General features: G+C 45.5%; 1 protein-coding gene across 3 annotated transcripts in view; it reads right to left on the reverse strand.

The window, feature by feature from the left end:
• LOC109867672 (harmonin) overlaps window positions 1-22,227 on the reverse strand; it is a 46,825-nt gene that overhangs the window by 21,575 nt on the left and 3,023 nt on the right. For all 3 annotated transcript variants that reach the window (XR_004204870.1, XM_031801928.1, XM_031801929.1), the window contains exons 2-14: window positions 21,984-22,051; window positions 20,348-20,491; window positions 19,983-20,121; window positions 19,309-19,417; window positions 19,177-19,201; window positions 18,848-18,905; window positions 18,364-18,552; window positions 13,911-13,970; window positions 13,722-13,778; window positions 11,003-11,145; window positions 9,703-9,768; window positions 9,080-9,213; window positions 8,258-8,331 (exon numbers count right to left, since the gene is read on the reverse strand). Coding sequence is in view for 2 of the 3 variants with exons in the window: in XM_031801928.1 (XP_031657788.1) it covers window positions 8,258-8,331; window positions 9,080-9,213; window positions 9,703-9,768; window positions 11,003-11,145; window positions 13,722-13,778; window positions 13,911-13,970; window positions 18,364-18,552; window positions 18,848-18,905; window positions 19,177-19,201; window positions 19,309-19,417; window positions 19,983-20,121; window positions 20,348-20,491; window positions 21,984-22,051 (1,266 nt within the window). In the remaining variant the exon portion in view is untranslated. The remainder of the gene's footprint in view (window positions 1-8,257; window positions 8,332-9,079; window positions 9,214-9,702; window positions 9,769-11,002; window positions 11,146-13,721; window positions 13,779-13,910; window positions 13,971-18,363; window positions 18,553-18,847; window positions 18,906-19,176; window positions 19,202-19,308; window positions 19,418-19,982; window positions 20,122-20,347; window positions 20,492-21,983; window positions 22,052-22,227) is intronic.

The raw sequence follows: 22,227 nt of genomic DNA on the forward strand, positions 1-22,227 counted from the left end.
CTCTGTCTGGGCTCCCTCTGTCTGGGCTCCCTCTGTCTGGGCTCCCTCTGTCTGGGCTCCCTCTGTCTGAGCTCCCTCTGTCTAGGCTCCCTCTGTCTGGGCTCCCTCTGTCTAGGCTCCCTCTGTCTGGGCTCCCTCTGTCTGGGCTCCCTCTGTCTGGGCTCCCTCTGTCTGGGCTCCCTCTGTCTGGGCTCCCTCTGTCTAGGCTCCCTCTGTCTAGGCTCCCTCTGTCTGGGCTCCCTCTGTCTGGGCTCCCTCTGTCTAGGCTCCCTCTGTCTGGGCTCCCTCTGTCTGGGCTCCCTCTGTCTGGGCTCCCTCTGTCTGGGCTCCCTCTGTCTGAGCTCCCTCTGTCTGGGCTCCCTCTGTCTGGGCTCCCTCTGTCTGGGCTCCCTCTGTCTGAGCTCCCTCTGTCCGGGCTCCCTCTGTCTGGGCTCCCTCTGTCTGGGCTCCCTCTGTCTGGGCTCCCTCTGTCTGAGCTCCCTCTGTCTGGGCTCCCTCTGTCTAGGCTCCCTCTGTCTAGGCTCCCTCTGTCTGAGCTCCCTCTGTCTAGGCTCCCTCTGTCTGGGCTCCCTCTGTCTGAGCTCCCTCTGTCTGGGCTCCCTCTGTCTAGGCTCCCTCTGTCTGGGCTCCCTCTGTCTGGGCTCCCTCTGTCTAGGCTCCCTCTGTCTAGGCTCCCGAGTGGCGTAGTGGTCTAAGGCACTGTATCTCAGTGCAAGAGGCATCACTATAGTACCTGATTCAAATCCAGGCTGTATCACATCTGGCTGTGATTGGGAGGGTGGCGCACAATCGGCCCAGCATTGTCCGGGTTTGGCCGGTGTAGGCCGTCATTGTAAATAAGATTTTGTTCTTAACTGACTTGCCTAGTTAAATAAAGGTGAACTTAAAAACCTTTTTTTTTTAAGTCTGTCTCTCTGTCAACATCAGCAAAACCTTCACCTGGGATCAACTTCACTTTACAAGTGGTAAGGAAATAATCCTCCATGTTGGTACCACACTATCTAATCTGAATCCTAACTAGACTGTAGCTAAATGCTTTGGATCTTCTAGAGCTAACACAGCAGCCAATCAAAAGGGGACCATCGTGCTCTCCCAGAACTTTGGTTGGGGCGTAAAACCTGTAAACTCATATAAGCAAAAAGATGGGTCTGCACTCAAAAAGATGTTGCGTAAGGCTGATATCATTTTTCGATTTGGTTTATTATTTTATTTGCATCAGCAGTAGCGTATACAGATGTTTCTCCTTTTAATGATCAGCATTTACAGGGAACACAGGTGAGCAACTGACGAGCAACAGGTGCTTCTAATCGAGGTTGCCACTCATCTGCCAATCAGATTCTCTGGTCTACACGCATAAAATGCAAAGGAATACCGAATTATAGGGTACTGGAGCGGGCACAAAGAGCAATTGGGGTTATGAGACGTGAACCGTCCGCTCATTTGGATACACTATATACATGTACGAGATAGCTTACCACAAAGGGCATCAGGCTAGATCGTGCTTCTACACCTGCATTGCTTGCTGTTTGGGGTTTTAGGCTGGGTTTCTGTACAGCACTTTGAGATATAAGCTGATGTACGAAGGGCTATATAAATACATTTGATTTGATTTGATTTGATAAATATGTGAATCTAACTCATAAATGATATGCAAAATATGATATGGACAGTGTTCTTGATAAGGACAGGGTTTAAATTGCTCACCTGTGTCCTATAAATTCTGTTTTGAACTAAAAACATTACCTACAGACTTGAAGAAGGCTGCAAAGCCAAAATGTTTGACGCAGTGAAAAGAATAAAACAATTGAAAAAATGGAAAAGTCAACTTTATGCGACATCTTTTTAGTGCTAACACAGCAGTCACCAAACGTCAGAGCCTGAAACGAACTGCACCTAAAACTGTACTGTAGGCTATATCCACGGGTGGTGGCCATCCATTTCATCAACAGGCACTTATGACAGGAGGGAGAGATGGGCTGAGATGGGAATCCTGTTTGGTCTAAATAGCAACAGATAGAGCGTCAGTCTTACAGACGGACAGTGGGGCTTGAGAGGGTCTCAGCATCTATCAAACTGCAGCAGAGCTTCTCCTCTGTTTCTGTGACTCTGACTCATAAGGCAGATAACGGCTTGGGTTGGTCTGGTGATCTAAGCCGCTGCTGCAGGCATTCTGGATAACGGCTTGGGTTGGTCTGGTGATCTAAGCCGCTGCTGCAGGCATTCTGGATAACGGCTTGGGTTGGTCTGGTGATCTACTGCTTCGATTCCGTCCCACCGCTCTTTCAGCAATCGCTCTCCTACCATTCACCTACAGCTCTCTCTCTATCCAATAAACGTCCAAAGATGTATATAGAGAGAGATTTTTGAAACAATCCAAAATAATTAGGTTCCGCCTTTGTAACTTTTGTCTGTGAACTTAAGGGCTTTTCCCCCCTGTGGATCTGTCCCCTTTCAGATGAATAGCATCGCAAAGACTCAGACAACCTATAGACAACCTATCGGGAACATCAATGCATTCCGAATTTCAGACAGGCAAAGAAACAATACACTCTCACTCCTCTCACTATTGACTATATACTCCTCCTGATAAGGAAGTTAGCATCGGTACACTAACCAGCCTTGTCTGGTGCAGCAGAGAAACAGCGTGAACAAACGTAGCACCCCGGCTAGGGAGAGTGACAGGAGAACACAGCAAGCATGCGGAGAGGGGTTGAGGGTGTTTAGGGAGAGGGAGAGAGGAGGAGTAGGCGGACAGTCTGTGTTTCTTACCAAGCCCTCAGCGTGTAGGGCAGGTCGATGGGACTGATTCTGGGACAGCATGACTGGTTTAGACATGACAGGGGCCATCTGACGCCTCTGGTTGGGCGGGCTAGGAGCGATTTGCTATTAGGAACATCCGAGCAGTGGCAGAAAGGACAGCAAACAATGGGGTTACAGTGGGCTTCAGTGAGCAGAGCGCCATGGACATTATTGAAAAGAACACATAGGAATTCTACTGCTAAAACCCAGAGCAAACCGCTCATTATAAAACCACTGACATCAGAGCTTTAACCCTGTGATTTAACCCTATATACACTACCGTTCAAAAGTTTGGGGTCACTTACAAATGTCCTTGTTTTTGAAGCACATTTTTTTGTCCATTAAAATAAAATAAAATTGATCGGAAATACAGTGTAGGCATTGTTAATGTTGTAAATGACTATTGTAGCTGGAAACGGCGGATTTTTTAGGGAATATCTACATAGGTGTACAGAGGCCCATTATCAGCAACCATCACTCCTGTGTTCCAATGGCACGTTGTGTTAGCTAATCCATTTTATGGGCTAATTGATCTTTAGAAAACCCTTTTGCAATTATGTTTGTACAGCTGAAAACTGTTGTGCTGATTAAAGAAGCAATACAACTGGCCTTCTTTAGACTAGTTGAGTATCTGGGACATCAGCATTTGTGGGTTCGATTACAGGCTCAAAATGGCCAGGAACATTCTTCTGAAACTCATCAGCCTATTCTTGTTCTGAGAAATGAAGGCTATTCCATGTGAGAAATTGCCAAGAAACTGAAGATCTGGTACAACGCTGTGGACTACTCCCTTCACAGAACAGCGCAAACTGTCTCTAACCAGAATAGAAAGAGGAGTGGGAGGCCCCGGTGCACAACTGAGCAAGAGGACAAGTACATTAGAGTGTCTAGTTTGAGAAACAGACGCCTCACAATTCCTCAACTGCCAGCTTCATTAAATAGTACCCACACAACACCAGTCTCAACGTCAACAGTGAAGAGGCGACTCTGGGATGCTGGCCTTCTAGGCAGAGTTCCTCTGTCCAGTGTCTGTGTTCTTTTGCCCGTCTTAATCGTTTCTTTTTATTGGCCAGTCTGAGATATGGCTTTTTCTTTGCAACTCTGCCTAGAAGGCCAGCATCCCGGAGTCGCCTCTTCAACATTAACAATGACTACACTGTATTTCTGATCAATTTGATGTTATTTGAATGGACTTTTTTTTCTAAGTGACTCCAAACTTTTGTATATGTGGTATATACTATATATGTTTAACCCCGTAAGATCAGAGCCCTGGGAATGTTCCAGAACTATGAAGAACTCTAAAGTCAACAGCTCTCCAGCTTGTCTAAACATTTGCTGACATCACAGAAGAACTTCCTCCACTACAGGAGCGATCTAGGCAGGCTCTCTCAAAGATCGAATGATGGGGGGGAGCAGACTTACCAGGGAATTGCTTACATTGGAGATGCCACTGATATGGGAAGTATTTCTCATCACCTGAACCAGGAAAACACAGTAGTTTCATGTACTTATCCATGAATGACCATTATAGAACACTACTGGAATTGTAATGTCACACACACACACACACACACACACACACAGTGGTGGTTTCGAATGGAACACACATGTAGGAAAGGAGATATCATGCACTTGAAGAGGAGCTATTCAGTCGTGACTCACAACTTCTCTCGTCTACACACGATCTTACCCACCACGTCACACCATGCAACTCTACACCCACTGCTGTCGAATTCGATAACACAATACAAAATCAGAGCCACCGCAAACAGACCAAATAAAAACCAACAACTGCATCCATGGTTGCACTTCATCGGAGAGGAAGTTGACATTGTTCTTCACAACATTCAGTCAGTAATGTGTTTCCTCTCCCTTTTATGAATGAAATAACCATCTTCCCGGCACAGATCATGCAGAGTACCGTCCTTAAACATTCCCCTGCCCCCTTGATGTTCTGAGATCTGAAGGAACAAGATGTTAGCAGGAATGTAACAGCCTCTCTTCCCTCAACCAATTGGGTGGTTTAGTGGATGCCATCACAGTAGTTGCTCACACCTGTCCGCTCCTATCAGCTCTGCTTAAAACGTTTTTTTTTGGGGGGGGGGGGGGCAAGGGAAACGGGCTAGGGGTTGTTTTCAAACCAAGCCATAGTCACACCAGGGAGGCTACCTTAGGGCTGGAGGGGTAGGACATTTCACTGGCGTTGGACGAGTAGTAACCGCCCCTCGGCATGTACCCGCCCCCTTCCCACTCGCTCCTTGTCTCTGGGGGACTGGTGGGATGGTGGTGGTAGCCTCCATGGGACCCTCCCCCCAACTGCTCCTCAGGGTGCTGTGAGGGTGGGGGCGGAGAGGGTGGGGCAGGAGGAGGGGGAGGCTGAGGGGAGGGACGGGGAGAGGACGGGGGCCTGTAGGACTGGAAGGTAGGGGGATAGTGTGAGGAGGAGGGAGGAAAGTGGGAAATTGGGGTAGGAGGGTAGTGAGAGGAGATGGAGGTAGGAGGGTACTTAGAAAAAGGAGGTGGAGGGGGAGGTGGGGGTGGAGGTGGAGGTGGGGGTGGCGGAGGAGGAGGAGGAGGAGGAGGGGGCTGGCGTCCTCTGGAAGCCGCGGTAGAAGCAGAGGGAGGGGGCTTGCGGGTGGAGGGGGGAGAAGGGGGGAGGCGTTGGGGCGATGGTCGTGGTGAGGCAGGAGAGAAGTTGGGGGTGGTGGGGTTGAGTCTGGAAGAGGGTGGAGGGAGAGGTAGGGGGGGCGGGGGCTGGGAGGAAGAAGGCTGGGTGGGGGCCAGTCTCTTCAGGGGCCCCCTCAGGCTCTGGTCCACCTCATCCAAGTTCAAATCATCAAGGTCAGTGGTGGCCAGCTGGAGACCCCCGGGGAAACGCCTCACCATGGGCCCAGAGGCAGGAGACCGAGGAGGGGACATCTGAAGGACAAGCCCAGCCTCTCAGACACTCACAACCACAGAGCTATCATGGTACACACAGTCACAGAGCATTGTGGCCTACGAAAAAACATTAGCAATGTTGGCCTAATTAGCAACAGAAGGGAAAAAACATGAAATGATTGAAGAACAGTTACTACACATAAAGGTATCAGATGTGATAGGACCACCGGTGTTCCTAGCTGATACACAGATAAGAGAAGGGGTTCTAGATGTACCTCTGGGGACTCGTTCTCCACACAGGAAATCTGTTCCAGGCGTGTCTGACAGAGACGTTCCACCCAGTGCTGCACCTTCTCTGACTCCTCCAGATCCTCCCGCTCTGTCTCTGACACCTGGGGCACGGCACAGCGCAACGCAATACTCAAGCCTGGGTCCCTGACTCCCGTATAGAAAAACATACTGTATAACTCAAGGCTGGGTCCCTGACTCTTGTATAGAACAACATACGGTATAACTCAAGGCTGGGTTAGGGCTTAGTCATACACCAAAGTATAAATGAATAAAGAAGACCCACCCTATTGGCAAGGTCAGTCTACTGATCATTACTCCTACCTCCCGCGCCATTCTACTGATCATTACTCCCACCTCTAGCGCCAGTCTACTGATCATTACTCCTACCTCCCACGCCAGTACTCCTATCACCCGCGCCAGTCTACTGATAATTACTCCTACCTCCCACGCCAGTCTACTGATCATTACTCCTACCTCCGGCGCCAGTCTGCTGATCATTACTCCTACCTCCTGTGTCAGTCTACTGATCGTTACTCCTAACTCCCGCACCAGTCTACTGATCATTACTCCTACCTCCCGCGCCAGTCTACTGATCATTAATCATACCTCCTACGCCAGTCTACTGATCCTTACTCCGACCTCCTGCGCCAGTCTACTGATCATTACTCCTACCTCCCGCGCCAGTCTACCGATCATTACTCCGACCTCCTGCGTCAGTCTACTGATCATTACCCCTACCTCCTGTGCCAGTCTACTGATCATTAATCCTACCTCCTACGCCAGTCTACTGATCATTACTCCTACCTCCCGCGTCAGTCTGCTGATCATTACTCCTACCTCCCGCGCCAGTATACTGATCATTACTCCTACCTCCCGCGCCAGTCTACTGATCATTACTCCTACCTCCCGCGCCAGTCTGCTGATCATTACCCCTACCTCCTGCGTCAGTCTACTGATCGTTACTCCTACCTCCCGCGCAAGTCTACTGATCATTACTCCTACCTCCCGCGCCAGTCTGCTGATCATTACTCCTACCTCCTGCGTCAGTCTACTGATCGTTACTCCTACCTCCCGCGCCAGTCTACTGATCATTACTTCTACCTCCCGCGCCAGTCTACTGATCGTTACTCCTACCTCCTGCGCCAGTCTACTAATCATTACTCCTACCTCCCGAGCCAGTCTACTGATCATTACTCCTACCACCCACGCCAGTCTACTGATCATTACTCCTACCTCCCACGCCAGTCTACTGATCGTTACTCCTACCTCCCACGCCAGTCTACTGATCATTACTCCTACCTCCCACGCCAGTCTACTGATCATTACTTCTACCTCCCACGCCAGTCTACCGATCACAATTCCTACCTCCTGCACCAGTCTACTGATCTTCAGCTGCTTCTCTCGTTCATACATCTCCTCCTTCTCTGCAGCCAGCTTGAGCTCAAACTCCATCTCCTTCTTGTTTTTCCTCTGTTCCTGCAGGGTGTCTGTGTTGGACACCTTCTTCTTCTTCCTCTTCTTCTCTCCTTTCTGAGATATCATTCATATTCATCGTTACAGAAACCAGGGAGAAACCAGAACCCATTCCACCCCAAACTGTCCAAACCGTACAAGGACCAAGACTAGAAACTGCACAGTAAGGTTCGACAATAATATATTATAGAACCGCCACGGCACTGTGGTGACAGAACCAGTGAACGAGTGATGTTATTTTAAGTTAAAAATGTCCGTTAACTTTGACAGAACACATCTCACAGCACACCAAACCGCGACCGTACAGAATACCTTGCGGAGCGTGGGCAGCTTCCCTTCGTAGCGATAAAACCATCCGAAAGCTAGAGAGAGAGAAAAAACAACGCCAAACAGAGTCACTCGGATGCCGAGGCAGGAATTAGCCTGGTCCCAGATTTGTTTGTGCTTTCGCCTACTCCACTGTCATTGTCAAGCCAAACCTGCATTGCATGACAATTCCATGACGAGAGCAGGAACAGACTGACACTCAGGCTAAGGAGGACTCAGAGCAGAACTTTCAGCAACTATGGAGAACAGCTCAAGGGGTTGTATTGAGAAAGATGGCACCGTGTTAAGAGGAATGCTCGGCAGTTTCTGAAATACATGAACAGCTAGCTAAAGCAGAAACAGCCTAGCATCCAGGCTATCCCTACTAAGGTGTGGGAGCCTGTCAGTGGGTTTTGATTGTCAAAGGAAATCGAGCATGTAGTGCGTGTTATTGTAGTGCATCTCTGACACTGCGATCTGTGGGTACACTGTGAGACCCGTCACTCACTTCACTCCCCTCTTCCTCCTCCTCCTGCTGCTCTTCATCGTCGTCGTCAGCCTGAAAAGAGCTTGCTGCAACGTCTGGCAGTGGAGGAAGTCAGAGAAGCACGGCACACAGTGGAGGAAGAGAGGAGACAGACAGCATGCAAAGAGGTGAAACACAACTGTAAGTCTAGGCCCTTACAGTTTCTGCTGATCTACACGGCCTTCCTTGGATCTATTCATTCATCTGTAGCCCTCAAACGCAGCTCTGTACCTCGAAGTTCCACTGCATTTTTTCATTGTTCCCCTCGAGTCAGGGGCGCTCCTGTAGTCAGGAAGCGTCAAGTCTAAGTCCAAGAGGTTTCTAAACCGCTTCTACCCCCAAGCCATAAGACTCCTGAACATATAATCAAATGGCTAACGAGACTATTCACATTACCCCCCCTACTCTCTGTTGTTATCATCTACAACTAACCGGTGACCCCCGCACATGGACTCTGTACCGGTACCCCCCTGTATATGGTCTCGCTATTGTTATTTTGCTGCTGCTCTTTAATTACTTGTTACTTTTATTTCTTATTCTTCTTATTTTTTTTCTACTGGATTGTTGGTTAGGGGCTCGTAAGTAAGCATTTCACTGTAAGGTCTACTACACCTGTTGTATTCAGCGCACGTGACTAATAAAATATGATTTTATTTAGACCTGTGACACCAGGTGTGTGCAATTAATTATCAGGTAGAAAAGAAAACCAGCAGGCTCCGGACCTTCTGGGGTCAGAGTTGAGTACCCCTGCTCTACAGATTCATTAGACACTATCAGAGGTACCACCTGACCTACTGTTCTTACCAGAGTTCTTGGACTTGGGGGGTGCGGTGTTGATTTCAGGCGGGGCCGGGGAGGGACTCTTGGTTTTGGGTTTCTCTCTAGGTGCCCAGTCCTCCTCCCACTCCCTGTGATGCTTCCTCTCCGCAGCCTCGATCCTACGCGCACACAGGCACGCACACAAACGCATGCATCCACACAAGCGCGCGCACATGAACACACACAGGTCAGGAGGTCACTGGGTCATCCCAACTAAACATTCTCTGATATAGTTGTGAACACACAAGAGAACTGAAGCTCTCTGAGCTCAACTACACGGTCTGTGAAGTTTTGATAGATCCTGGGTTCCCTTCATGCAATACTCCCAGTCCCTGACTGATCTGCCTGTTTGACTGCGGAAACAATTAGCCATATGCGTAACATTACGTACGTAACATACATACATACGTAACATTACGTACGTAACATACATACATACGTAACATTACGTACGTAACATACATACATACGTAACATTACGTACGTAACATACATACATACGTAACATTACGTACGTAACATACATACATATGTAACATTACGTACGTAACACGATACACAGACTACAGAAAGAGCTATGAATTTGCAAAGCGGGGGTGAAAACCCACTTCTCCATCTCCTTCCGATAGCGTTCCTCTTCCTCGGCAGTCTTCTGAGAAATCTCCATCTTTCTCCTGTTCGCAACACAAAGAAACATTTAAATGTATTTATATGTGCGGTATGGATGACTAAAATCAAATTTTATGGGAAATAACAACATATTCTGAAATTGTATAGGACTGAGATACTGTATATTATACAGCCTATTCGTCTGGAGATAGCGTCTGAGAACACCTGCTCTTTCTATGACAAACTGACCAGGTGAATCCAGGTGAAAGCTATGATCCCTTATTGATGTCACTTGTTAAATCCACTTCAATCAGTGTAGATGAAGGGGGCGGAGACAGGTTAAAGAATGACGTTTAAGCCTTGAGACATGGATTGTGTGTGTGCGCCATTCAGATGGCAACAGGGCAAAATATTGAAGTGCCTTTGAACGGGGTTTGCAACACTGCTGGGTTTTTCACGCTCAACAGTTTCCCTTGTGTATCAAGAACGGTCCACCACCCAAACGACATCCGGCCAACTTGACACAACTGTGGGAAGCATCGGGGTCAACATCGGCCAGCATCCCCGTGGAAAGCCTTCAGACACCTTGTAGGGTCCATGCCCAGACGAATTGAGGCTGTTCTGAATATTAGGATATACACTGGCATACTCAGTGGTATATCTCATTTGTCAATCAGGAAAAAAAACTAATATTTTGTTTTGCTTGTCTCTGATTGCTACCACTGCGAGTGAAACGCCTGTTATTTTCTAGTGTACAGGGCCAAGAGATAAAGTCTCTGTGCTCTATGGCTGTCAGCACCTGACTATTTTGGCAAACTGAACGTGGGTTATCAAGTGAAAACCAACATACAGTATGTTTCAGTCCTCACGCATTGTCTGTGCTCTCCCTCTCTCTCTCTGGGTGTGTCAAGAGAGGCATCTGTTTATAAAGCATATGCACAGACAACAATAACTTTTAGCAAAAATACATCATGATCAGTTTATGAATTCCCAATTGCCAAAGCTCCAGCTTTCTGAATAAAATAATCATTTATAGTCATCAATTGCTGGTTTTGATGCTTTATCTGTCCAACCTTCCCATCATTATTTGGGCTGCCTATTTCCGTACAATAGTTCAGTACAATAGTTTTCCCTTCAAAGGGCCTTATCTATTCTGATAAAGCCCCAGCCACATTGGAAATATGTCTTTGAGTTGCCCTTGATGATTTTAAATGCCATACATCCAATGATGTGGTTTAAATTGGGTTTTAAATCTCAAAACAAATCAACCGATCAATCAGTCCACTGATATCCACTCACTGCCTCTCTTTCTCCTGCTGCTCCTTGACCATCTTGTTAGTCTCCAGGGCAACCCTTTTCTGGTGCATCAACTCTCGTCTGTCCAGCTCCCTGCGAGCCTCCACCGCCAGACGCTCCTCGTCTGTCATAAACAACTCACTGCCCTGTGGGGGGGGGGGGGGGGGGGTCAGAGGATTCAAATATCTCAATTTTTAAACATTTGGTGTGCCTTAGAATTAAAAACCTCCTATCGATTACCAAACGGTGTATATATAATGTATGCCTCTGGGGTTGGACACCCAAACATTTGATACGGCTGACAGCCTGTTCTGAACTGGAGCAACTCGTGCGACAAGAAGTTGCCCCTCCCCCCCATCCCTCCCGCTGATTGGGGCGTCAGGTAGCCTAGTGGTTAGAGCGTTGGGCCAGTAACTGAAAGGTTGCTAGATTAAATCCCGGACCTGACAAGGTCAAAATCTATCGTTCTGCCCCTGAACAAGGCAGTTAACCCACTGTTCCTAGGCCGTCATTGTAAATAAGCATTTGTTCTTAACTGACTTGCCTAGTTAAATAAATAAATTAACTGTTGTGTGATTTGACCTTTGACCTAATCATTTTGTATTTGTATTTATGTATTAACCTTTATTTAACTAGGCAAGTCAGTTAAGCACAAATTCTTATTTAAGAACAAATCCTTATGTTCCCATAATCTCCAAACTGTTCCCTTTCAATTACTAGCATGGTTATGCGTATACCTTTCATATCTCTTCTGTAAGAAACATTTCAATTTAGCCCTAACCACATAGGCCCATTCCCACGAGTGTAATTAACTCCAGACCTGTGTGGAAGCACCTGCTTTCAAGACTTTGTATCCCTCTTTAACTGAAGCATTTCCTTTATTTTGGCAGTTAACTGTATGTCACCGGTGTTAACTCGCTCAAGTATATGGACGAATCAATAAGAGGCACTCCGCACTTGTTTGCACACAAAGCAACAGAACATTTACACAGGAACAATTCTCAATTGAACGGTACCTCCTCTGCTAGCAGTAAATGAGAGGAGACGTCGTGTCGCAAGCACACAGCCCTGTAACCGAGGCCTGATGACAACCACCTTGGTAAATGACTTTCCTCCAGAAGCAGACTTTGTCTGTGTAAATGTAACATGTTCGAAAGATAGACAAACACATTATCCTACTCTGTAGGTGGATATAATGCAGATCACAGGAGGTTGGTGGCACCTTAATTGGGGAGGAGGGGCTCGTGGTAATGGCTGGAGCGGAATGAGTGGAATGGTATCAGATACGTCAAACACGCGGTTTCCATGGTTTCCACGTGTCTGATGTTTCCATGGTTTCCACGTGTCTGATGCCATTCCATTTGCTCCGTTCCAGCCATTATTATGAGCCGTCCTCCCCGCAGCAGCCTCCACTGATGCAGATGTTGTTGTCTTCTGCATTACCTGTGTAAACTGTGGTGCAGGTATAAAGCTTACTTGGCTCTAGTGTAAATTTGGATAAAAGATTGCTAAAAATCTAAGTTATTCACATTTTCCAAAATTGTCAAAACTGCTAGGGGTATGCGAGACTCCAGTAGGAGCTAACATGCTGAACACACCGCTCATGTTGCAAAATAATGCATACATGTTATTCAATCATTTAATCCAAACTGCTCGAGGGCGCCAACGAGCATCTGCGTAGCCAGGTGCTAAAGTAGAACTTGGTTCTATTTTTTATGCTTGACGCGCTGCAAGTCCCGCCCGTCCCATCTCCACATTGGCTTTTAGGAGCATATACCCACGTGGGTGATTAAAAGATGAACTGAGGGCCACACTCCAGTCCAGTTGGTGGAGGTAATGCACCTTAAAGTTGGTTGCCAACCTCCATATAAAGTCCACAGAAGAAGAAGAACAGGACCGAAGGAGGAGAGATTACTGGAAACGAACTAGGTTTCCCCTTTTATCTATGGAATAATTGTCGGACTAGAGAACACATGATTTTGTGACTCAAAATGAGTCAAAATTCTACAAAGATCCAGAAGAAAAGGACATTGTGCATTTCAGGTAAAATAACAACCCAATGTTTATATCCCAGGACAAATTAGCTAGCAACAGCAAAGACTCGGCTGCAGATAAATTGGGGAAATGTTAAGGACGCACTATTCATAGAGCCGGCCCTAAGCATAAGTGACATAAGCAACCTCTTAGGGTCCCGCGGCCGCCAGAGGGTCCCCTGAACCCCCCCCCCCCAAATTTAGTTGGAGTCTCAATTTAGTGTTGAGAGTTAGAGTAGTAGAACACACAAGGCGCAGTTTCGAAATGTGTTTGTGCATAAGCAGGTTTTCTTTTGTTATGTCAGTCCCTGGAAGTCACTCATTTAGCCTATGTCAGTAAAACATTTTTAGATTGGTAAATCAGTCTAGCCAGCTATAAAAACTTGTAGTAATCACGGTCGGATTACAGACTGAGCACGCAGGACACGTGCAAAACTGTATCTCTGCCCTATGGCAAAATGAGTCGAGTTGCATGCAATTAGTTCTAAAATTGCTAAATCTTCTCTCCGCTCCATGGCAAAATGTGTATAATTGCAGCAAACTTGCTTCAAAACTGCAACATTTTCTCTAAGCCCTATGGCAAAACGTGCAGAATTGCAGGAAGTGTACTTACATTTTTTCTCTCCGATGTCAAGCGGGGGGTCACTAAAATGTTATGGGGGTGGGGGAGGCCCTGGCGGTGTACTTACTGCGCCGGTGAGAACTGTGATGGTTAGACTCCTGCTACTCTTCAGAACTCTTACAGCCTGCAGACGCAATAAAGACAAAACTGAGCAATAAAAAACGAAACTTTCCAAAGAAAATTCATTATTTACCAAAACAGTTTTCTAGATCAAACCTCTAGTATCAAACCTTTGTCTGCATTTCATGTGTCCTACCTCTTTGTGGTCCAGATTGGTGAATTCCACCCCGTTCACCTCCACGATCTGGTCACCAATCTACCAACACAAAACACAATACAATCCACAATACCAACCATGTAAAAACACACACACATTTCAGTACTTTATTTGGTTCCACATTGGGACATTGTGGCATACTAGGACCCAAATACAGTGCCTTCATTAAAACTTCTTAGGGATAGCCTCCAGTTTTCAATTTTCACCTAAAATGACATACCCAAATCTAACTGCCTGTAGCTCAGGTCCTGAAGTGGGGATATGCATAGTCTTGGTATCATTTGAAAGGAAACACTTTGCAGTTTGTGGAAATGTGCATTGAATGTAGGAGAATATAACACAATAGATCTGGTAGAAGAGAATACAAAGAAAAAAACAACTTATTTTCTACCACCACTTCTTTGAAATGCAACAGAAAGGTCCCAAATCTAGCCATCACTCTGGTTGTAATTCCGATGGTGTCCACAAGAGGCCAGCAGTGTATGTGCAAAGTTTCAGACTGATAACTTGAAGTATGAGCAAGCTACATGACATTTAGTGTGAAGTCACCCAGGTACATTTGGGCAAATCGTGAAGGACGCATTTAAAAAAATATATATATATTTGTTTAACTAGGCAAGTCAGTTAAGAACAAATTCATATTTTCAATGACGGCCTAGGAACAGTGGGTTACCTGCCTGTTCAGGGGCAGAACGACAGATTTGTACCTTGTCAGCTCGGGGGTTTGAACTCGCAACCTTCCGGTTACTAGTCCAACGCTCTAACCACTAGGCTACCTCTGCAAAAAATATAATCAAATCTGTATACTTGGACTTTGATTTAGCTTTTCCAGTATTAGTGACCAAATTTGGTGTCTTATAGGATATACTACACTCCTAATGATATAGTGAAGTCTGGTTACGTTCTAGGATCTCTGAGGAATACATTTGAATGTAATTTGACTGGTTGAAACAACATTTAGGGTTAGATTTTCACAGATTCCTTTCTTTGCTAATTGAACGAGTGGAAATACAAAATCGATCGTGCATGCTATATGGACATTTTTGGGATATGAAAAAGGATTTTATCTAACAAAACAACACTTCATGTTATCTCTGGGACCCTTTGGATGATAAATCAGAACAAGATTTCAGAATGTAAGTACACATTTCACCTTCAGAGGTGAATTTATCAAACCTATCGCGGTGATAAAAAAAGTGTTTTGCTGTTAGGAGCTCTCCTCAAACGATAGCATGGCATTTTTTCTCAGCAGTAATAGCTACTGTAAATTGGACAGTCTGGTTATATTAACAAGAATTGAAGCTTTCAACCGATATAAGACACATATATGTACAGAAATGTGTTGTTTCTCTAAAATCTGCGATCGTGACACAGGGTGCTGCATGGTTTACAACTGCCCCGTTGACGGCACGTCTATCCCTAAAAAGTTCATTAAATATATTTTTTCTCACCCATCTACACACAATACCCCATAATGACAAAGTGAAAACATGTTTTTAGACATTTTTGCAAATGTATTGAAAACGAACTAAAGAAATATTTTATACAAATAAGTATTCACACCCCTTTGCTATGATACTCCAAATTGAGATAAGGTGCATCCAATTTCCAATGGTCATCCTTGAGATGTCACTACAACTTGATTGGAGTCCACCTGGGGCCAATTCAATTGTTTGGACATGATTTAGAAAGAAACACGCCTGTGTATAGTATATAAAGTCCCATAGTTGACATGTGCATGTTAGAGCAGAAACTATAAACTCCTTGGCTGAGATTGGAAAGCTGCCGCAGTCATCCACCTCTTCAAAGGGGGAGACACTCCAGAACAAAACTGTTACAGGCCTATATCCATCCTGCCCTGCCCTTTTAAAGTCTTCGAAAGCCAGGTTAACAAACAGATCACCGACCATTTCGAATCCCACCGTACCTTCTCCGTTATGCAATCTGGTTTCCGAGCTGGTCATGGGTGCACGTCAGCCACACTCAAGGTCCTAAACGATGTCATAACCGCCATCGATAAAAGACATTACTGAAAGCCAAGGCTTTCAAATCTGTCAATCAGCACATTCTTATCGGCAGCCAAGGCTTTCAAACCAAGGCTTTCAAATCTGTCAATCAGCACATTCTTATCGGCAGACGCAATAGCCTTGGTTTCTCAAATGACTGCCTCGCCTGGTTCACCAACTACTTCTCAGACAGAGTTCAGTGTGTCAAATCGGAGGGCCTGTTGTCCGGACCTCTGGCAGTCTCTATGGGGGTGGCATAGGGTTCAATTCTCGGGCCGACTCTTTTCTCTGTATATGTCAATGATGTCGCTCTTTGCTGCTGGTGATTCTCTGATCCACCTCTATGCAGACGACTCCATTCTGTATACATCTGGCCCTTATTTGGACACTGTGTTAACAAATCTACAGGCAAGCTTCAATGCCATACAACACTCCCTCCATGGCCTCCAACTGCTCTTAAACACTAGTAAAAATAAATGCATGCTCTTCAACCGATCGCTGCCCGCACCCGCCCGCCTGACTAGCATCACTACTCTGGACGGTTCTGACTTCTGAATATGTGGACAACTACAAATACCTAGGTGTCTGGTTAGACTGTAAACTCTCCTTCCAGTCTCATATTAAGCATCTCCAATCAAAATTAAATCTAGAATCGGCTTCCTATTTCGCAACAAAGCATCCTTCACTCATGCCGCCAAACATACCCTCGTAAAACTGACTATCCTACCGATCCTTGACTTCGGCGATGTCATTTACAAAATAGCCTCCAACACTCTACTCAGCAAATTGGATGTAGTCTATCACAGTGCCATCCGTTTTGTCACTAAAGCTCCATATACTACCCATTACTGCAACCTGTATGCTCTCGTTGGCTGGCCCTCGCTACATATTCGTCGCCAAACCCACTGGCTCCAGGTCATCTATAAGTCTTTGCTAGGTAAAGCCCCGCCTTATCTCAGCTCACTGGTCACCATAGCAACACCCACCCGTAGCCTGCACTCCATCAGGTATATTTCACTGGTCATCCACAAGGCCAACACCTCCTTTGGCCGCCTTTCCTTCCAGTTCTCTGCTGCCAATGACTGGAACGAACTGCAAAAGTCACTGAAGCTGGAGACTTATATCTCCCTCACTAACTATAAGCATCAGCTGTCAGAGCAGCTTACCAATCACTGCACCTGTACACAGCCCATCTGTAAATAGCCCACCCAACTACCTCATCCCAATACTGTTATTATTATTTTATTTTTTGCACCCCAGTATCTCTACTTGCACATCATCATCTGCACATCTGTTTACAGTTTAACTGTTTACTGTTTACAGTGTTTAATTGTAATTATTTCGCCACTATGGCCTATTTATTGCCTTACCTCCCTAATCTTACTACATTTGCATGCACTGTATATAGATTTTTCTATTGTGTTATTGACTGTACATTTGTCTATCCCATGTGTAACTCTGTGTTGTTGTTTTTGTCGCACTGCTTTATCTTGGCCAGGTCGCAGTTGTAAATGAGAACTTGTTCTCAACTGGCCTACCTGGTTAAATAAAGGTGAAATATATACATGAATAAAATGGGTAAGAAATTATATTTAATCTATTTTGAATTCAGGCTGTAACACAACAAAATGTGGAATAAGTCAAGGGGTATGAATACTTTCTGAAGGCACTGTAGATGGAATCTTGACACAAACACTCACACAATATTGAGACATGGTTCAGAAAAAGGTTTCCAATCGAGTGAAGATTTCTCATTGATCAAAACACTATGGGTCCATACTTTTCAGTTGAAACTTTTTCTCTGTCTCAAAATGCGCATCGGCCAATGAAAATTGTTGATGTAGTTGCACATGGCACATTCTGTCAACCGTGGGAGCTTACATAGACAGATGCACTGAGGGTCTGAATACTTGTGTAAATAAGGTATTTATGTTTTTTATGTTTAATATAGTTGCTTTCTAAAAATCTGTTTTTGCTTTGTCATTATTGGTTATTGTGTGTAGATTGATGAGGAAAAACATTCATTTAATCCATTTTAGAATAAAGCTTTAACGTAACAATGTGCAAAACGTGAAGGGGTCTGAATACTTTCCGAATGCACTGTACATCTCCTTTGAATGTTGATATTTGGTTGCGTTGTCAACCAAACACATTTCAATATTACTTTTATAAGACAGCTGGTCACTGCCAGCTGGTCAGGCTAGCATAGGGCTAAATGTGCCAAGTTGTCTAATGGGAACAGCTAATATCTAGCGTTTTATCACGAGCAACTACATCAATGATTTGAATTGGCTGATGCACAAAAAAAATTTTAAATTATGTTCGCAAGTATGGTCCCAACAAGTTGACTGGTTGTCATCGTGATACATTTCTACATGTTCATTACAAAGTGGTTTACAGTACGCTAGACAGGGCCAAACTCTTACCTGCAGTCCTACTTCAGCAGCGAGGGATCCAGATTTGACGTTACTGATGTAGATGCCAGGCTTCTGTGTGGGGCCACTGGAGATGCTGACGCCCATGCCCTTGGTGCCCACCAGGCTCAGGAACACCTTCTTCTCCTTGATCTCCTTCCCTCCCATGGATGCCAGGCCTGCCACACTGCTCTTCTTCTCCTGAGAGAGAGAGAGAGAGGGGAGGGGGGGCAGAGAGAGAAAAGAGAGCGAGAGAGGGAGAGAGAGAGAGAGAGAGAGAGAGAGAGGGGAGGGGGGGCAGAGAGAGAAAAGAGAGAGAGAGACAGAGAGAGAGACAGAGAGAGAGAGACAGAGAGAGAGAGGGGAGGGGGGGCAGAGAGAGAGAAAAGAGAGATTGTACAATTCCGTGGTTGCATTATGAAGGGCCAAAGGGTGTTACACTTCAAAGAATATGAGAGAATATTTCATCTCAAAGAAAAATGAATCTCATTCTCACCCCAGAACCAGACACAAATTGGTCCACGAACTGCCACTTCAGAGGCTCCTCTGTGGAACTAGAGAAGAACAGAAAGCGTGGGATAAATCCGATTCTATATTCATTCATGTATTTATTTCAGTTTTATTTAATCAGGAAGATCCCTTGAGTAAGATTTTGTGAGCAACACCTGGCACAGGAAATACATCAATCAATAATCTAGCTACCATCTCAGTGCTCACCAGATACCTCTTGCCCAGGACAGGATTTCTTGTTTTATTTTGATCACAGTCTTTTCTAAAGCAGAAAGGTGTCAAATACAATACCAACAAAGAGAGAAACAGCCCTACCTCTTCACTGGTATCATCCCAACCTCTGCACAAATAAAAGAATCAAAATTGAAGTAAGTTATGAATATTCACTTTTGCATTTGACATGAGGGTGAGTGCGTATATTGGTTGGGTGGATTTCGTTTAACTTACGCCGGACTTTGAGCGACACTATTTTCTTGGTCTTGATGAGGTTGATGACTTCCTCGTGGATACAGGAAGAGATGGCGTATCCATTGATGCGGACAATCTCATCTCCCATCTGGAGGTCACACAGAGGTCAGGCGATACGACCAGCACTTTTTATGTAGTGTGACAGTGTGTGGCTACTTTTCTGAGTGTTATGTTTCACAGTGTATGTTTGCCTTTCTTTAGATATTTGACCACATCCCATCTACCCTCCATACTGGTACTATATGACGTTGAAAAAACGTATTTTGGTTTGAAAATAAGTCAACGTCTTGTGCTCACTGGGTAAGGATGAGTCTCAGAAGTGTTTTTTTTCTTCTCCTAGGTGCCAGACAGGATGGCTGTGTCACCTCGGCTGTAGCTGTGTGTCAATTTGTGTCACCGGTTATTGAGCTAATGGAAGTGTGTGACATCTTGTCACGCCGGTTGAGGGGAATAACTACAGCAGACTGACGGAAAAGCAGATCCAATCAGTCTGAGTCGTGACTCAGGAGCAGATTGCTTCAGGAAGAGGTGAAGGACAGGAAGATACTTAAAAAGTTCCTGGGTGTTTTTACCAAAGCGGTTTGTTCCTCGGGTTGCCTTTATTCGATGCATGAACAAGTGCTGCACACACAAACACGCACACACCCACACACCTGCAGGCCACTGTTTCCAGCCTGTCCATCCTTGACGATCTGTGAGATGAAGAGTCCACAGCCGAACTCCAGGCCCCCTCTCACGCTCAGACCCAGACCCTCAGGATGAGTACGATCCAGACGCACCTCCTTCAGCTTACTGCACCACCCGGATGGAGAGAGGGAGGAGGAAAGGGAAGACAGGAGGGGAGAGGGAGAAGGGGTTAGATGGAGGATGACAGTAAAAGGTGGAGGAAGGGGTTATCAGTTGTACATTCTCGTTGCCTATAAGTACTAAGAGAGTAATTACATGGTATAAGACAAGTGCATCTTATTGAAAGTCTATGGGCTCCAGCCTGGTGGGTGGCAGCGACCCCTCCACTCACCGTGACCTCTTGGGGGTGAGCAGGTCGTACTCCACCTGGTGTTTGAGGGGAATGAGGGGCCGGATGGCATCAAACAGCGGCAGGCGGCTGGGCTCGTTGATGACCAGCTTCAGGTCCCCCACCAACACGGGCAGCTCCATGGACCTGAGGGAGAGGGTCAAAGGACAGCTTCAACACGCGCGCACACGCGCACACGCGCACAATGCACAGCCATTCAGGGGAGAGCGAGATGGTTTGAATGTCTTTCTTTATCATTCCTATCGTTGACATACGTGATTATGAGGACAAAGGGACTCAAAGCAGCACACAGAATGACTAGTTCAGAACGGTATGATAAACGCCAAATGGCCTTATGGGCCATCCAGGATTCCAAGAATGTGCAATCAACCTACCAATTCCAACGGGAACGTAAGACCTATGACTATGAATTATTAACGTTTGCCATTTCACTCCTTACTCGTGTATGAACGAGTAAAGGGCTTTAGTGAATAGCTGGCCAGGCTTGGCGGAGCACGGCGGAAAACTGATCATGGGTCTAACCAATGGGGTCTCAGGTCTCTGGCTCCATACAAAGAGCGCATGGAAACCAGCACCGCTAAGTCCTCTTCACCCCCATTCAGTCCACATTATCGTCATAGTCCTGAATGAAATCCTATCTCCCACCATACACCTGTATACGCACACACAAGCATGCACGCACGCACACACACACACACACACACACACAAACACACACACACACACACACACACAGGAGACTTAATCCTCCTATACATAAATCTGCAATTGGAGAGAAATCAAGGCGTTTGCTTGACCATTTTCCATTTTTTTGTTGAAGTAGAAGTGACAGAAAAAAAGTCCATCTTCGTTTTGTTCAAGTACTGGCAGACCCACTAACAATCCACTTCCCCAAATAAAGGATCAGCAAATCAGTTGAGGAAGGTTAAATTGTCAGAAAATTGGTCATCCTGAAAAAAAAAAGAATAGGTCAATAATTGATCACTAAACTGAAGTGAAAGTCAAACAGAGATGGTGGTACTCACCAGTGGTGGAAAAAGTACCCAAGTGTCCTACTTGAGTAAAAGTAAAGATACCTTAATAGAAAATGACTCAAGTAAAAGTGAAAGTCACCCGGTAAAATACTACTTGAGTAAAAGTCTAAAAGTGTTTTGGTTTTAAAATATACATAAGTATCAAAAGTAAATAGAATTGCTCAAATATACTTAAGTATCACAAGTAAAAGTATGAATAATTTCAAATGATTTTATATTAAGCAAACCAGACGGCACAATTGTTTAAGGTTTTTACAAGTATGAATAGCCATGGGTACACTCCAACATAATTCACAAACTAAGCATTTGTGTTGAGTGAGTCTGCCAGATCAGAGGCATTAGGGATGACCAGGGATACTCTCTTGATAAGTGTGTGAATTGGACCATTTTCTATCCTGTTCAGCATTTAAAATGTAACGAGTACTTTTGGGTGACAGGGAGTAAAACGTTTTTTTAGGAATGTAGTGAAGTAAAAGTTGTGACAAATATAAATAGCAAAGCTAAGTACAGATACCCCCAAAAAAACTACTTAAGTAGTACTTTAAAGTATTTTTACTGAAGTACTTTACACCACTGGTACTCACTGGTGATACATCCGCAGGACATCGTACAGGTAATCCTTTTCAGCCTCACTGTCAATGAGCAGCTCCACCTAAACAGCAAAGGCATCTTTAGTCTCACTCTCATCTCCATCATCACAGACAAGATAGCAGCTGCCAGGGAAGGCTGCAGGCTCTACACTGACACATCCCTCTCTACGGTGGTCCTTTCAGCGTAACAGGGGGCATTCCCCTTAGCCCTAGGTGTGTGTGCGTGTGTGCGCACAGC

The sequence above is a fragment of the Oncorhynchus kisutch genome, linkage group LG22, assembly GCF_002021735.2.
Source record: "Oncorhynchus kisutch isolate 150728-3 linkage group LG22, Okis_V2, whole genome shotgun sequence".
Taxonomy (NCBI): Eukaryota; Metazoa; Chordata; class Actinopteri; order Salmoniformes; family Salmonidae; genus Oncorhynchus; species Oncorhynchus kisutch.